The 17,993-nt window shown below is 36.3% G+C and overlaps 1 protein-coding gene across 1 annotated transcript in view; it reads left to right on the forward strand.

Annotated features, from left to right (window-relative positions):
* The first annotated feature begins 9,561 nt into the window (after nt 1–9,561).
* The window catches only part of LOC127799508 (DNA polymerase delta catalytic subunit), a 118,130-nt gene continuing 109,698 nt past the window's right edge, over nt 9,562–17,993 (forward strand). The window contains exons 1-4 of the mRNA XM_052333593.1: nt 9,562–9,928; nt 10,026–10,136; nt 11,047–11,153; nt 11,259–11,418. Of these exons, the coding sequence (XP_052189553.1) occupies nt 9,601–9,928; nt 10,026–10,136; nt 11,047–11,153; nt 11,259–11,418 (706 nt within the window). The 5' untranslated portion in view covers nt 9,562–9,600. The remainder of the gene's footprint in view (nt 9,929–10,025; nt 10,137–11,046; nt 11,154–11,258; nt 11,419–17,993) is intronic.

The raw sequence follows: 17,993 nt of genomic DNA on the forward strand, positions 1-17,993 counted from the left end.
TATTGCAATATGAAAATGAATGAATCGGGTGCACAAAGGAAATTACAATTGCAAGAGTTGGAGGAAATCCGTAATGATGCCTATGAGAGCTCGAGAATCTATAAAGAAAAGACAAAGGCCTTCCATGATCAAATGATCTCCAGGAAACATTTTTCTATTGGTCACAAAGTTCTACTTTATCACTCTAGATTAAAATTATTTCCTGATAAATTGCGTTCTAGATGGATAGGACATTTTCTTATTACTAACGTGTTTTCTCATGGTGCAGTTGAAATACAAAGCTTGGACACTAGTAAAACTTTTAAGGTTAATGGCCATCGCTTGAAACATTTTTATGAAGGTTTTCAAGTGTACAATATTGATCAAATTAATTTGGATTGTCCAACTTATACAGATTGAGAAGTGACAAAGTCTAGCTAAAGACGTTAAACAAAGGCACTTGGGAGGCAATCCAAGATGATTAGATTTGCTTTCTTTATCCCTTTTTCTTTTCAAATGTATTATTTTTTTTTTTTTTTTTTTGTGTGCCATTTTCTTGCATTTAGCCTTACATTGGGGACAATGTAAGTTTTAAGTGTGGGGGAGTGATTGCATTTAGAGAGTGTAGAGGATACCTTTTGATTTTTTTTTTTTAGGATGTCTAGGATGTTTTCCCAATGATATTCAAGGATTCACATGTTATAAACTTAGATTGACTTGAGGTGAGAATGTTATAACATGATTGAACAAAATACTTGCATACTTAGGCTAGAATTGACTCGAGTTTGATTTTGAAGAGTGTTAACTTGTGTTGGTAGACCAAAAAACCATTATTGGATGAGCCTTTGAGCTTTTGAGATTGAAACATGCACGACAATCTTGTGTTTTCTTTTGGAGTGATGTTCATTCATGTAAGATTGCTATAAAACTTGCTTCTAATACTAGTCAAAGTTGTAGATTCATATGCATGCATAAAGATGAAGATGCCATATAGGATTTATTACCACTTGACTTAAAAAATCAACCTTACATAATTGACTTTAGTATACCTATTTTGAGCCTATTGTCCTTTTCTTTGTTCAACAACCCTTGTTAATAAGCCGTAAACCGTTTTCATTTGTTATCTTTATTTTGTTTACCCACATTTGGACTACTAGAGCACTTGAAATTATTTGATGAGTTATGAAAAGGACGATGAATTGAATGAGTGTGGAGATGCTATTGTTGATTTGTTATGACTATATTATTGATGAAGTGGAATGTATTTGGGGAATGCTTATGATGTTATGTCCTTGTAGCAAAAAAAAGAAAAAGTTATTGCTATTTATCTACTCCTATGTTTTGAACTACTTAGTTGTAATTGGGGGTTGATAGTATGCTCCTGCATCATCCTTCATGTCAAACAGTGGTTCAAAATATAAGTATGCATATGCACCCTAAGCAATTATTTAGGGGAGTAACTGGGTGTCTTCATCACAAATGTCAACATTTGTGTCAAAAACCAAGTAATGCTTAGAGAAAAAAATATGTTGAAAAAAGAAGAAGAAGAAGCGCCGGGACATAATATATGATTTTTTTTAAAGAAATGAATAAGGAAGAAACGAAGAGTGTTTAATTATTGGTTGAGGTGTCAGGTCCTTCATGCCTAGTTAACCTAAGTTGTTTCTAAATGTTCTATTAGTTTCTTAGGTTTTAACCTTTTTCCCTTTTATATCCTACATTTGCCTTAGCTCCATTACAACCTATTAAAGACTATTGGATTTGTGTATGGCATGTGACATCGGCAACAAAAATTGGATGAACAAGCAAGTTTATGGTAGTAATTGAGCATGAATTGAATTTTGAGTGAATCTTTCCAATCCTTAAACATTTGAGTGACGTGTGAGGGTCTACCATACTTGTTAATTGCTTTTTGAATGAAAATCTCTTGTTTATTTTAATTTGAGTTTGTTGAGTGTTTTTAGTTCACGACGTATTATAATGTTTGATTCCTTTGGTTGTCTTTGATTATGATATGTGATGTTTTTTGTGTCATTGGGGGAATTAGTGTGATTGTGTCATGTCTTGTTGTTTTGCCCGAGCACGTGCAAAAGCTAAGTGTCGGGGAATTTGATAAATTCGTAATTTTATAATTTTATTCAACATTTAATCAATTTAGCATGTTTTAAGTCTTATAGTGCTTGTTTATAATAATATTTTATATATAAAATATTAGTGACAAAGTTTAATAAATTATGTTTAAAAAATAAAAAAATAGAAAAATAAAAATAAATCTCACACATTTATTATTTATTATTTATTATTAGTTTCTTATATGTATTTATATAAAAGTTATATATTAATTTTGCAAGAAAGATAATGAAGAATTGGAGCAAAAGTGAAGCACTGAGTCATGCATGAAATTAGAGTTGGAATTGGAGTTGAATTGAAGACTGAATATAATACTTTAATCAAAGGCCCACATGTGCAATTGAAGTTAAAATTGAAGTCTAGGAAGCTGTGACGTTGAAGGTGCAATTGAAAGCAAGAATATTATAATAATATGATATTTCAATTGGAGGCCCACGCATGTGCAATGTGATTGGATAATTCAAGGCCCATGGAGTTGAAGACGAAGGGCACTGCATAGGCATATATACATCAATGAAAGTAGCTCAAAACGTACGTAGAGGCAGCAAAGTCGAGCAATTGAGGAGAGCGGAGCAGAAGATTCACGAGCACAGTAGTGGCGCACACAACAAATCATTTTCTTTCTCCCTTAGGTGTTTTCTCTTATTTTTGATGGGTTGCTAAACTTTTATTTCACTACAAGGATAATCGAAGTTTTGATTCTACATTAATTGTGAGATCGAATTGATTTTTATTATTCTCTTTTTTTTTTTTATTTATATATCTTCTATGTTTGTTGAAATTATTGTTTCGATTAATTAATACAAAATGGCTCGTTGTATAATTGTCAGAATAATATATTGCCAATTAGAAATCCAAATCCGTAATTGTTTAGATGTTCTAATATTGGTGGCAATTAACATAATTGATTACAAATGAGATTTCAATTTATGTTATGGAGATATATAATCTAGCTTAAATGAATCGAGCTTGTGTATTCATTGGTTTGAATTGGTCGTCTTTCTAGTAATTAACGTTATTGGTAAATTAAACCTTAAGAGCTTGTTTAGGGTTATTTATTAACAAGGAAAATAATTAATGAGCTTGTCTTGATTATCAGCAAAGTAAAGAGAGACAGGTTATTAGAGCATTTTAATATCCATAACCAATTTAGTGAAAGAATGGAGGGTTTTATTTTTGCATCGATGATCAATTTCTTGAATCAATTCTAAGATTATACCTTGGACTGGATACTTGCTTAAACTGATTTTCCATTAATTCATATGCCTGCATTTATTTTATTTTAAATTATTTAAATTTCAAAATTCAAAAACCCACAATCGTTTCTTCTATTTATTTTAATTTTTCAAAGGAATGGATCTAACCAATCTCTGTGGGTATGACCTTGCTCATCACTATCACAATTTATATTTTTAAGAGCAAGAATTTATTATTTGTTAGATTTGACACCCACCAAATTCCTAGATTTAAACCATAATAATATAATACTCACTTTCTTGGATTATTTTGAGCTTCTTGTTCTTGCTCCATCTTATTCTTTTTCTCTTTCTTTTGCTTTTTTTAAAAAAAATTCAATTTTTTGATCAAAGGGTATCAATTCTTTACCTCTAGTGCGTGTCATGCATCATGAAACCTACAAGGAAAAAGAAAAAAATAATGAATTAAAAATAAAAATCTTTACAAAATTTATAAATAAAAAGAAAAGAAGGAATTAAATTAAAAAATAAAATTCATAAAAGCTAAAAATAATAGTAATAAAAATAAAATAAAATAAAAATATTTAAACCTTAAAGTAAAACAAATTGATGTTCAATCTAAGTTGAACTTATGTAGTTTTGATATGCAATAAATTAGTTTTCGGTAACAATGCCAAAAACTTGATGTGTGATTTGTACACAATTAATTCAGACAAGTGTACTCTAATCAAATATGTATATAATGATAAAACGAATGTTAATCTCACAAGATATTCACAATATTAAAATAATTTTAATTTAACTTAAGTTAAACTAATTAATTAATTAGATAAATAAAAAAATAAAGAAAAAACTAAATTCTATTATAAGAGAAAAACTAATTAATGAATCTAATAGGGTTTAGATTTCATTTAATCTAAATTATATAATTATTTATTTGAATCTTAACTAAAATAATTTAGTTAGATATAATTAAAATAAAAATAAATATTAAAATTGAAAGGAAAAAAAAGAACTTCCAAATCTAAAACAGATCTGAGTCGGACAGATCTGCGCCGTTTGCCCACGTCCATCTTCAACCTTGGCTACTGTGCGTGAGGCGTTCTTCAATTCCTCCTTCCGTCTCCAATTGCTCCTGTGCGTCTTTTCTTGAATTTCTTCCCATCTCCTCCTGTTATTATATATATATATATGTGTGTGTGTATATAGCATGCGGCCGCTGCTCCTCTTAATTCCTTCCCGCAAGTCCTTTATATATTATGTATATATGCGCATGGAGCCGTAGCACAAATCTTCCCCTCAACGTAGACGTCTTTTTAACTTTATAATACTGTATAATATAATATTAATTTTGAAATAACTTTATAAATTAATTTATAATATATATACTTTTTCTTTTTCTACCTAAATCTTCAAATTTAATTTTTTTTACTTGCTTCTTACAAAAAAGAGATTCAAATAATGCAAAATCTATATAAACACATATTTTAAGTAAAAATAATAGTACATGATTAAAAAAAATTAAATAAAAATATATATATAATTAAGTCCTATCACTCATGCTCACTAAACACTAAATATTGATGGAATATTAACTGAATGTAAAGAATTTGTCAATGGCACAATACCAGTGGAAACCGCTATTTCCACATAAGCTCGAATCCCTCCTAAAACCCTTGAAAATATAAACATACACTACACTCCATAATCTGCCAAACAATATCAAACCATCTTTTAACCAAATCCAAGGCTTATATAATGTCATATACAGTATCAGTAAGCACCGAATTTTGACAAACATAAAAGACCCATAAAAACAAATATATTATGTGGCTAAATTGCACTTCTATAGGTAGACATTGTTATTGAGGAACGCTAACTCTTGGTATACCAAATGTAAAGTTTTTTGGATTTTAAAACTTTTTTGAAAAACAAATCAAGTGCGCAGCAAAAATAAGGCACAAAAACCACCTTACAAGACTCGATTTCATACAATCATATGCATAAAACTGAAACCATTACATAGGGTGTTTAGAAATATACCTTATGGAGATATCGATTTCGATGCAGGTGTTGAACAAACCTCCAATGGCAACAACTCTTGTCTCCAATAGCTCTCGAACGGTCCACCGAGCAGTCGTCTCCTACTGCCTCGAATCAGCAAGCCTGGTGACTAGCCTGTCTTCCAAAAATACGGGAGACCTAGTTAGTCCACACTCCTCATGTGGATGAACCCCATAGGAAGACCCATGTGTTAGACAAATCTCCTATGGGTGATTCAAGCTGGATATAGGGTTCAAACAAAGGGTTCCCAATTCAATAAACTCTTTCATTGGTACTCAAGCAAATAGGAAATAGATGAAGCAACAAATGGAAACACAGGCTAGGGTTTCTCGGATTGGAAGAAAAAAGGAGAAAGGCATAATGGTCGAGAGAAAAACCTCAGCAGCCAATGCCAAGAAGCTTTATCTCGTTTCTGCTCTCTTTTCCCTTTTATACGCAATACCAAAAACCCTAAAATGCTTAATATGGACAAAAGACCACAAGGAAGCATGAGGGGACAAATGAGAGACCACTCAGACCTCCAAGGATGAAGGGCGTCCTTCTTGTCGAAGCCCTCAGCCACGCGTCGTCCAAATCGACTTAGAAACAACAAAAGAGACGTGTTGGTTCGCGATAAAAACTGTTGACAGTTCAAAGGAAACTGTTGACAGTTTCCTTCATATTTCCAGCAAACTATTGATAGTTCATATAGGGCTGTTGATAGTTTCTTCTCTTTGCTTTAAGTTTCTCCAAATTGCATCTAGACTCTACCATTAACTCTTAATGACACTTTTCACCATCTCATGATGAAACCGAGACCCCCATTAACTCTTAATGGCATGCCCATCAACTCTTGACAGTTACTCCAATTAATTCAAAACCTGATTCGTTAACTCTTAATGGCATGCCTGTCAACTCTTGACAATTACTCTAATTAATTCTGAACATAATTTGTTAACTCTTAATAGTGTCATCATTAACCATTAATGACTATCAATAATCATAGCTTTAAAACCGCTTAGTCAACCACACTTGGATATGCGTGTGACCTTCTAGATTCATCACTAAGTAGCAAATCGGGATGTGTCAAACACTTTGATGCTGACCAACCACTTTGGTCTACAACGAGGATCTCTTCGTCTCCTCAAAATATCCCAAAAGACCTTAAGTGACAACTAACATTATGTCGGGGTGATTCTACTAGTAATGAAGTTAGACTTCAATGAGGACCTATTTGGGCTTTCAATTTCTGTGTACTATAATCCCTCCATCGATTAACATCCCAATTGAGTGAGAGTCATGTAGTGATCAAACTCACTAACTTGATAGCTATGCCAAGATCTAGGGTGGTATGGTCGAGATGACACATCGAAACTTCTTCTGACATTGGAAACATTTTTCCAATCAAGTGTACTTTGGCCAAAGATTCATACAACCACAACCACCACTGATCGCATAGTATGTTTATCTCGCACCGGAGGTCGACTGATCCCATTAGCAATCACTTGCTTTCATATGCCACTACACAGAGACCACACAAGTGCATATCCCAATCCGGTAATCGGATAGCTTTTAGCGAAGGCAAATCTTAGGCACCGATATACAAGACAACTGTGTTGCCTCTGGTTTAAGGACTAGTAACACAATCAAATGCCTGTGACAGATCAAATATCCTCTCAGCCATGTGATCTGTCACATTCAGTAAATGTTCCATTAACATCTACTCACATGTCTACTATATCCATATCATGGATTATGGCATGCGACTCACCATTATTTATCATTAGTATCTCATACTAATCAAATGTAGTAACCCATGTGCCGCCAGTCTGTAATTGATTACTCATAGTCTGTTTCTAAGAAATCTAAGGATTGAGAATCTATACTTTAAGAAATCTTTAGCTTGATAGTTTTTGTCACATATTCTTAACATTTAAGAATAAGACTATCAATAAAAAATTTAAGGGCTCATTCATATACAATGATTGGAGATGTATGAATGAAGATATGACCTTAATATATGAAAATATATTATTATATTTGTAAGATTTATATCATTAACCCCTAATTGTTACTGTTGGATGTCATCTAAATATAACATTAGGGCACTAACACTAACAATAGTCACATAGAAAGTACTTTATGGAGGCAGGAGGCCACTCAAGCTAGGAACATAGATGCTGAAGCTAGAGAGAGAGAGGAGAGAAGTGGGGAAAATTGGGAAAGGAAAAATGGGAATAATGAAAAGAGACCATGGTAAAAATTGGGAAAAGAAATGAGGAAGACAAAATGTTGGATTTTATTTTGGGTTTAATTTTTTTAATAAAATATTTATTATTAAAAAAATAAAAAATATATTAATGACAAAAATTTTGGGCCTTCCTAAATTGGAGGCATTAGGCGGCCACCTAATTCACTTCATGGTTGGGCCGCCTCCGACTATGGTGAGACTTTTAATTGTTAAATGTGACACTATTTTCGTATTATTATCTTATACATCATTTAACATTTAATTATAAAAAGAGTTATGGATTTTATTTTAAAATAATAACTTTAATTTCTCAGTTGAGATAAAATTAAAATAGAAAAAATAATTATTTATGTTTACTTTAAATAACAAAATATAATAATTTAAGTAAATATAAATAATTTTATCCAATCACATATATATATATATTTAGGGGTGAGCAAATTTCGGATTAACTGAACTGAACCGACTGATTTGATTGGTTCGGTTCAGTTACTTTTAATAATCGGTTTGGTTATTAATTTATAAAAGAATCGGTTAATCAAACCGCATTAACACCCCCCGGCTCCCTCACCGCACGCGGCAATTGCCTTACAGCTGCTCAAGAAAAGATAGTGCCCACTGCCCAATATTAACAATCAATTGCCAGAAACCCATCTGTCACTGCCATCATTGCCAACACCCCATCCCCCCATCTGCTACTGCCAGAAACCTATCTCCCCAGAAACCCCTATCACTTTCTCTCTCTCCCCCATTCCTTCCCCCTTCAGCGCTTCTTTTCCCTTCCCCTTCTCTAGTTCTCCCCCCTCTGCGGTGACAACTGACCCACCGCCACCCCCCCACCTCTCTCTTTCTCTGCCCTTCCTTCTCCTTCGGCGGTCCCTTTCCCCTTGTGTTCTTCATCACTTCATCAGAAACTTTTTTGTGCGACAGCGAAGGCGGCTGCCATTGCTCTCTCCGATGAAGACACCGACGTCATGGACTTCAGTCACTCCATTTCAGCCCTTCGTCAGGTAAATTCTCTAGAATTTTTTTTTTTTGTATATTTTTCACTATAAAATTAATTTTTAGATCTATAACAAATTAGCCTTTGGATCAACCTTATTTTTTAATATATGAGATATTGCTGTTGTGAGAATCTGATGATGTGTTTCGATCATCGAAATCGCTGGCCGATGGCAATAGTGGTCGGTTAAATCAGTTTCAGTTAGTTCGGTTAGGTGGGTTTTGTTGGTCGGTTCGGTTACTTTTTTTTAAATGGTTCGGTTCGGTTAAGAATTTTTAGGAGGTTCAGTTCGATTATAACCGAATGCTCACACCTATATATATTTAATTTTAAAAACAATGAATTACACACACCTTACATGTCCAATAACTAATTTGTAACATAAGTTTACTCTAGAGTGACTACACCACTACACTAGACTATCTGCATCAACCCTTATCCAAATTGCCAAATCACTTCTCCCTTTAATGAGTGCAATTTTATTCACCCTTTTTAACTCACCCCTCATTAGTTTTCACTAAAGATGGGTGAGACTCATTTCTCAAGAAATTTACTCACTCTATTTTTTCTCTCTCTTCTTTCCTTGCTCCAGTATCTCTTTCTCTCTTCTCTAGTAATCACCTCTCATCATCTCTTATTATCTCATTATATCGTCTCGTTTCTCATGTACCACCCCTATAACATTATTTATTGTCACGAAGAGAGAAGATGCAAAGGCAATTGATGCACGAGAGGTGAGGCGACGAAACACTAGACAATGAGAGGTGGAGGAGACATGATAAAAAAAGAAAAAAAATAGAAAGAGAAAGAAAAAAATAATAATAATAACGAACCCACAAAATTAATGGGGTAACTTTCACCTCCGTTAAAGGTGAACAAAATCGCACCCCCCTTTGACACAAACCCCCCAAATCTCGTGTCCCTCGCTCTCGCATGAGATAAAATGGAAGGGAAGAGAAAGCACGTGTGACGCGCACGTGAGAGTACTCCACTATAAAATGAAGAGCCCTATAACTGGCGGGAATATCATTCATCTTGTAACTCCTCAATTTCCGACCGCTGCCATGAACAACGGCAACAGCAAGAAGCGACCGCCGCCGCCCCCCGCCCATCAACCGCCGCAACAGCAGCAACAGCAGAAGCACCACGCTGCCATGGATGAAGAAGAGATGGACGAGGACGTGTTCCTCGATGAAACCCTCCTCTATGAGGAAGAATCCCAGGTCCTCCGAGACATAGAGGAGAGGCAAGCCCTCTCCTCGCGTCTCTCCAAGTGGAAACGCCCCACTTTGTCACTCTCCTACCTCTCTCAGTCACAAAACATCGGTAAATCTATTGCCATCACGGCGCAGCCTGAAATTCTGTTCGGAGTTGTGCTTGCTGCTTACTAGGGTTTTGAAGTATACGATTTTTGAGTTTGCAGTGTTTCAGCAATTGGAGATTGATTACGTGATCGGAGAAAGTCACAAAAAATTGCTTCCTAATTCGTCTGGTCAGGCTGCTATTATCAGGATTTTTGGGGTTACCCGAGAAGGTTTACTCTTTACATCCCCCTTCCTCTTTGTACATGTACATTCAGTATTCTTGTCTATGGACTTTTGACGCAAGTCATACATTTTTTGTTTCCCATTTTATTTCCTTTTTTTTTTCTGAGTTGCCAGTGCACGTTTAACATCGTTTAATTCTAGTCCATCCCATAGAGTTCTATCTTCTTACAAGCCCTCATTTCTTGATGCAGTGTTGATTTCCATTTGCAATATATCGCTAGTCGCATATATAACAGGGTATTATTTTTGTACTAGAAGACGGAGCTGTATAATTGCTGAAGTTCAGGCCTAAATTGAACAGCCCCACAAATTAAGAATCCTATAAATTTTAAAATGGTTAAACTGGCTTTTGTTATTGTGTTTTTGAATTTTATGATTCTTTCCAGCCAGAATTAAATGGGCAACTGCTGAAGTAGTGCATATTCGTAGAAAGCATGGCCTTGCTTTTAAAAGTAGTGTTTGCCAAAAACATTGCTTTTATTGGTTTAGTGAATTTTATTTTTCTAATTAATACTAATTTACTTGTCTGTTAAACTGACAAAGTACTTATACAACAAGTAGTTTGAACATTTTACTCCTGCTTAACTGTTTGCAGCCAAAACCTTTGTTTTGTTCCTTAAATCATTTTGTTAGTTAAAGATGTGTTGTACACTTGGTGCATGACAATTGTATGCTCCAGAAAACTTTGCTGTTAAAATTTGTGTAGAGAATGGTTTCTCAAACTTTTAGTATCTTTGGCTATTTGGAAGATGTTATTAACAAGGAGCTAGTATTCTTAGTCTTTCAAGGGTAAAAACAGAAATAAGAAAGAAAAGGCCCGTACAATGTGTATATAGTTCTGTCATATAGAACAAAAATTTGTTTCTCATGAACTATGATTATATGGCTATTGTTCAGGACATAGCGTTTGCTGTAATGTTCATGGATTTGAACCATATTTCTACATCAATTGCCCTCCAGGAATGGGTCCTGATGATGTTTCCCATTTTCATCAAATTCTTGAGGTACTTTATTTACAGCTTGAATGATATATTTTCCTATATGTTTCTATGTCAATGTTTTTATTTTGCATCTATTGACACGGTTTTTGCCTGTGCTGTCATTCTTAGGGGAGAATGAGGGAGGCGAACAGAAACAGTAAGGTTCCTAAGCTTGTTTGCCGAATAGAGCTGGTGCAGAAAAGAAGCATTATGTACTATCAGCAACAGAGTTTCCAACCTTTTCTTAAAATTGTAGTTGCATTACCAACTATGGTTACCAGCTGCCGTGGTAAAACTAAGGCTTTTCTTACACCTCCAAAATTTTTATTTCAAGTTAATTTGGTGGTTTCTGTTTAACTAATGTTATAGAATCTCCTTTTCCTTCTTGTGAAATTTATACTGTACTTTATGCATGCTATGCTCTCTATGTGGCTTTTTTCTAGTGATGCCACATTTTTCAAGCTTTTCCTTGGCCTAATATGTGACACCTCCCCTGGAAAGTGAATCTCAAGCCAAGACTTAAAGATTATGAAGCCTATCCATTCATCTAAAAAAATCTACAAAGTCTACAAAAGAATTTAAACTAGACCACTAATTACTATTATCCCCAATGTTTATATAACTGAAATAAATACAAAAATAAGATATCCCTATAGTGAATCCATTGATGTCCCCCAATTTGAGTCTAACTCTAGTCCTATTGCTGCTGATCACCTGAAAAATGTAAGGTGGAGTGTCTAGCTTATAGGCTAGTGAGGGTTACCTTGCATATGTAGATCATATCCAAAATATTTGATTTCATATAAATATAACTAAAACTGACTTCATTCACAAATATTCCCAATGCATTAATTTGTGTAAACAATATAAACTCATGTCCCATGGTGTAGCAAGAATGAAGAATTTTGAACAGAAAAGCTTATTGATTCATTTACATGCAACCCTAGTTATAGGGTTGGAGTACACAGTCATAGGAGGTTTACAATAGGAAGGATTACAGCACGTTTGGGAAAGATTATAATACAAAGGATTAGGAAAGTTTCTTAATCTATTTTAAGAAACAAATCTAATCAAGACCAAAAAAATAAAACATTCTAAAAACTGTACTGCTGCCTCGTCTTCTTTCCTTTTCGGAGAATCCTTTCATGCCAACACTCCCCTTCAAGCTGGTGAATGAATATCTATCATTCCCAGCTTGCATATTAGGTCTTCAAATCTCTTAGTCACCAATCATTTTGTCAAACAATCTGCCATTTATTGCTCAGAAGGAACATAAGGAATTTGAATTATACCTTTTTCAAGCTTTTCTTTTATAAAGTGTCGATCAATCTCAATGTGCTTGGTCCTGTCATGTTGTACAGGATTATGTGCAATGCTTATGGCTGATTGGTTGTCACAAAATAACCTGATTGGTTTTCTGATAGCAATCTTCAAATCTTCTAGCACAATCCTCATCCATAATAATTTACATAGACCAAGTGCCATAGCTCTATACTCGGCTTCAACACTTGATCTTGCCACTAAGCTTTGCTTCTCACTTTGCCAAGAGACCAAATTTCCTCCCAAAAACGTGCAATACCTTGTAGTAGATCTCCTATTAGTTATAGATCTAGCATAGTTCGCTTCTGTATACCCTTGTATATCCAAAGAACCTCTTGCTTTAAATAGGATTCCTTTACTCAGGGTAGTTTTCAAGTAGCACAATATTCTTTTCACAGCCTGTATATGACTCTCAATAGGGCAATGTATAAATTGACTTACTAAGCTCATTGCATAGGTTATGTCTGGCCTAGTGTGTGATAAGTAAATCAAACACCCTTCTAACCTCTTATATTTGCCTTTATCTACTGGTGGGACTGCTGGTGTCTTCTCCCAATTTCACATGAGGATATACTAGAGCATAGTTACCTAATACGCCCCTCCCCCCCGGGAACCACGTTCTAGTACGCGCGCACTGGAACGCGGTGCGTTTGCGTCTTGGAACGCTTGGGGATGCGTCTCGGAACGCTTGGGGACGCGTCCCAGTTCCCCTGTAATGAAGACCCGGATCTTTGATGCCATTAATTTTGGCTTACACTCAGGCTCGCCATTAACCCTTCCTCAAACCCTCTCTCGCTCAAGCGCCTGCCGCCCAGCCGCCTCTGCCTTTCTCCCTCTCTCGCTTCGCTCGTTGTGGGCTGCCGTCTCTCACTCTCACTCGCTCCGGCCTTCGTGCCTTCGTCGGATGACTCGGACCGTCGCTGACTCGCTCGCCCTCCTCGGTCACTCGCCTCGCTCAATCACTCTTCCTTGCTGCCTCTCTCTAGCTCCGTCGCTCGCCTGCGCCGCCTCGCCCTCGCCCCCTCGCCCTTGATCGTCGCTCGCCCTTGTCGGCCGTCGGCTCTCCCCTCGGTCTCTCGCTTGCTGCCTCTCTGGCTCTCGCTCTGTCGCATTAGCTGGTGGAGACTCCACATCCCATTTTATTTTTTTAAATTTTATGATTTTATAATTATTATATTAATATTTATTTTTTTAATATTTTTATTATTATTAATATATTTAAAAAACTAAGTGACGAACCGGCGAACCGAAGAAGCCTACCCCCCACGTACTGCGTTCCGGGAAAAATGACGTACCACGTTCCCGTACCGCGTTCCGTGTACCGGACATTCCACGAACCAGGTAACTATGTACTGGAGTGCATACTCCTTTGCTTCCCAGTAAACCTGTCTCCTTCAAAAGGTCCAATACATACTTGTGTTGGGATAGAAATATACCCTTTTCGGAGTAGGCTACCTCTATTCCCAAGAAATATTTAAGTAATCCTAACTTTTTGATCTCGAAATTTTGGGCCAACTTGTTTCTTAGATCTTGCTGTTCATCCATATCATTCCCTGTCACAATGATGTCATCCACATAAACCAATAATGTAGTTACTTTTTCCTTCCCTGAGTGCTTGATACCCCATACACTTCATTGCTTTAGAAAATTTATCAAACCAAGCTCTCGGTGATTGCTTGAGACCATATAAGGCATTTTTAAGTCTATACATCTCATCTCTTTTTCCTTCCTTAAATCTTGGTGGCTGCTCCATGAAGACCTCTTCTTCTAAATCACCATGAAGAAATGCATTCTTCACATTTAGTTGGTGTAGTTGCCATCCATAGTGAGCTACTAAGGATAAGAGAATTCTTACCATGGTCATTTTGGCCATTGGAGAAAATGTCTCCAAGTGGTCAATCCCATATGTTTGGGTGTAACCTTTGGCCATCAATCGAGCCTTGTACCTCTTCAATGAACCATCTGCATTGTATTTTAGGTTAAAAACCCACATGCAGCCCACTGGAACCACTCCCTTTGGCTTAGGAACCGAGTCCCATGTGTTATTTTTCTTTAATGCCCTCATCTCCTCTTGCATGGCTAGCTCCCATTGTTTATCTTTTAAAACCTCTTCCACCGAATTAGGAATAACAATGGTGTCTAGAGCAGTCACAAAACTTCTATGTCTTGTGGACAACCTGTAGTAAGAGAGGTAATTGGCTAGGGGATGTTGAGTGCATCGCCTAACACATTTTCTAATGGCAATAGGAATATCCAAATCAGTAGAAAAGATATGGACAGGCTTAAGGGAACAAACCTTCTCAGGATCTAGCTAGGAATCATATGTTGTTTCATGCTGAGAATGAGGTATGAACAGTTCCCTGTGGTACACAAAAGGGGAGCCCTTGAACCTTACCGGAGATGTTGATGATCCAGGTTGATTGACTTGCTTAGGGTTCGGGAAATCATTTGGACAAGAAAGGAGTGACCACGAGGAGATAAGGAGACTGAATCAGTAGGCAAAATAGGGTTAGGAGTAGGATTATTAGAATATGCTGGTGTTGAGGAATTTGGGGAAAGAAGGTCAAGATCTAGGTTAGGAAGATTAGGATCAGCAGCTTGGTCTGCAATCTTGTGATGCTCCCCCTGAAGACCAACATTAGAATGACCAAAGAAGGGTTGTGACTCAACAAAAGTCTCATCTTTTGAAACAAGGATTTTTCGAGTAGAGGGATGATAGCATTTATAGCTTTTTTGAGTGGAAGAATGACCAAGAAAGAGACACCTAAGTGCCCTAGGGTCTAGCTTGTCTTGAGTATGTGGGGGAATATGAACAAAGGCTACACAACCAAAAACCCTAAGAGGAAGAGAAGTATGTAGACTAAGAGAGGCGAAAAAGGTGGAAAGACACTAAAAGGGACTGCTATGCCCAAGAACCCGAGATGGCACCCGCTTGATTAGGTAGGCTGCTGTCAAGACAGTCTCTCCCCAGAAACCTTTTGGAACATTATGATGATGAAGAAGAGTTCTAGTGACAATGAGGTGTCTCATCTTCCACTCAGTCATTCCATTTTGTTGTGGAGTGTTGATGCAAGAAGACTCATGAATAATCCCTTTGTCTTAGAAGAACTTATGCAATTGCTGATTAAAATATTCCCTTGCATGATCAGTTCCAAATTTCTGAATAGGAGAACCTAATCGAGTCAAAATCATGGAATAGAAGTGAGGTAACATAGTACTAACAACAGCCTTTGAGAAGAAAAACCAAAGTCATCATAGTACAATCATCTATGAAAGTAACAAACCATCTAGCCCCAGAACAATTGAGACTCTTAGATAGTCCCCAAACATCTGAATGAATAAGAGCAAAAGGATGAGAGGATCTTTTATTACTAATAGGATAGGAAACTCGATGATGTTTTGAAAGTTCACATACATCACAATGAAAAACACTAGGATTTACTTGTTTAAATAAAACAAGGTACATAGCTTTAAGTAAGTGGAAAGGTGGGTGCCCTAAGCGGTAGTGATGGAGCCAAATATCATTGTGAGAAGATTGAGAAGTACATGCTAGTTTGGGCTGGATTTGATGAGGCTGCAAGGTCTCCCTTCTCAAAACATACAATCCATGTTTCTCCTCAGCAGCTCCAGTCATCCTCCTTGTAGCCATTCCTTGAAACTCACAAGAATAAGGAGAGAAAATGACTCGACAATCCTCAGTGACATAATGAACTGAAATCAAGTTGGTTGATGACATGCAAAACTCTTTTAATAGTGAGTTTAGGATTTAGGGTTAAGAGTAACCTGTCCCTGACCTTTGATTGGAATAGATGTCCCATTAGCAATAACAATCTGTTTAGGTGTCACAAGGGGTTGATAGGTATTAAAAACATTTGGATTAGAGGATATATGATCTGTAGCTCTTGAGTCTAGAATCCACATATCATTCCTATTGGATTTAAAGGCTGTTAAAGAACTCAAATGGAGTTTATTACCTGGCTGATTACCTTGCTGGGCAATGGAGCATGATCCATCTTGAATAGTTTTTGGGAACATCTTGAGTTTGCTAACTTCATCAGCAAGCTTGTTGATTTCATCAGTTTTTAGTTGATTCTGCTCCAATCCGGGTACTGCCTTTACCTTTTCCACCATTTCTTCTTGCTTAGTTGAAAAATAAGCCTGATTTTTGGAGGTTATATTCTTGAATCCTCCTAGTTTCTGCAACACTGCCTCCTTCCCATACAACTTGAAGCATGTTTCTCGAGTATGCCTTGGTTTTTTACGGTGTGAGCACCACAATCCTTCTTTTCCATACATCTTGTTCTGTCTATCAGACCATACACCCTCTTTTCTAGGCAGCTTGCCCTATCCATCTTCCTTTCCTTGCAACAATTTAAACCTTGACCCTGCTCCTTTGTTTGTAAACATGGATGATCCTTGTAAATCATGTCTCCTAGCATTGCTATTCTCTTATTTTCTTCACTTTGAACAATTGAAAAAACTTCATTAAGAGATGAAAGTTTTTTCCTTCCAAGAATTTGAATCCTTACTTGGTCATACTCATTGTTGAGTCTGGCCAAAAACTCCACCACTCTATCCCTTTCAAAAATCGAATGAAGAGTGGTTGCATCTTTCTCGCATTCCATTTTAATGTTTTGGTAGTGGTCAGATTTCAGCCAAAAACCATTCATTTTGTTATAATATTCAGTGATTGATGAGGCCCCTTGTTTAGTATTATCTAATTTCATTTTAATCTCATAGATAACTAAAGCATCTTGAATCTTAGAATAGGGACACCTAATCATCTCCCATATGTCCTTAGTAGAAGACAAGAACATGAAGTTTTTTTTTTTTGATCGAAAGGTACATGTATATATATATATATATATATATATATATAAAGATCAAACTGTACATGATACATTGGGAAGAACATGTAGTTTTTACTAACATCTGGCTGTGCGGCATTCCACAATCGACATGATCATGGAATCCTCTATATCCCAAGCATGAAACCCTGGATCTGATTCCTTTGGGCTTGAATCAGTCAACTGACATATTTTTCCTTTCCCCCTTAGGAATGTCCGAACCAACTGCGCCCACTGCAGGTAGTTGCGTCCATCCAATCGATATGATTGGTGCATCCCTGGTAGATTGCCAAAAGATAGTCCTCCCATTAGAGCATCAACTGCATTAGCCTCATCAGTTGCTAATGCTGGAACTACCTCAGATACTTCTGACATGATCAAAGGGAAGAAATTCTATTGCAATGAAGACAAAGATAGGAAGGGAATTTGAAACTTAAGTGACTGGAAGTATGGAAATAACGGCCAGAACCAGTCAAAGGAGGATGGACGAAGAATGGTACTGAAGGCTGGAGGGTAGGCTGAAACTGAAACACGAAAAAAAAAAAATCTTGAGGCCAGAAATCAGAGGGCAATTGGAAGTGGCTTTGATACCATGAAGAATTTTGAACGGAAAAGCATATTGATTCATTTACATGCAACCCTAGTTATAAGGTTGGAATATACAGTTATAGGAAGTTTACAATAGGAAGGATTACAA

The sequence above is a fragment of the Diospyros lotus genome, chromosome 4 (assembly GCF_014633365.1).
Source record: "Diospyros lotus cultivar Yz01 chromosome 4, ASM1463336v1, whole genome shotgun sequence".
Classification (NCBI taxonomy): domain Eukaryota; kingdom Viridiplantae; phylum Streptophyta; class Magnoliopsida; order Ericales; family Ebenaceae; genus Diospyros; species Diospyros lotus.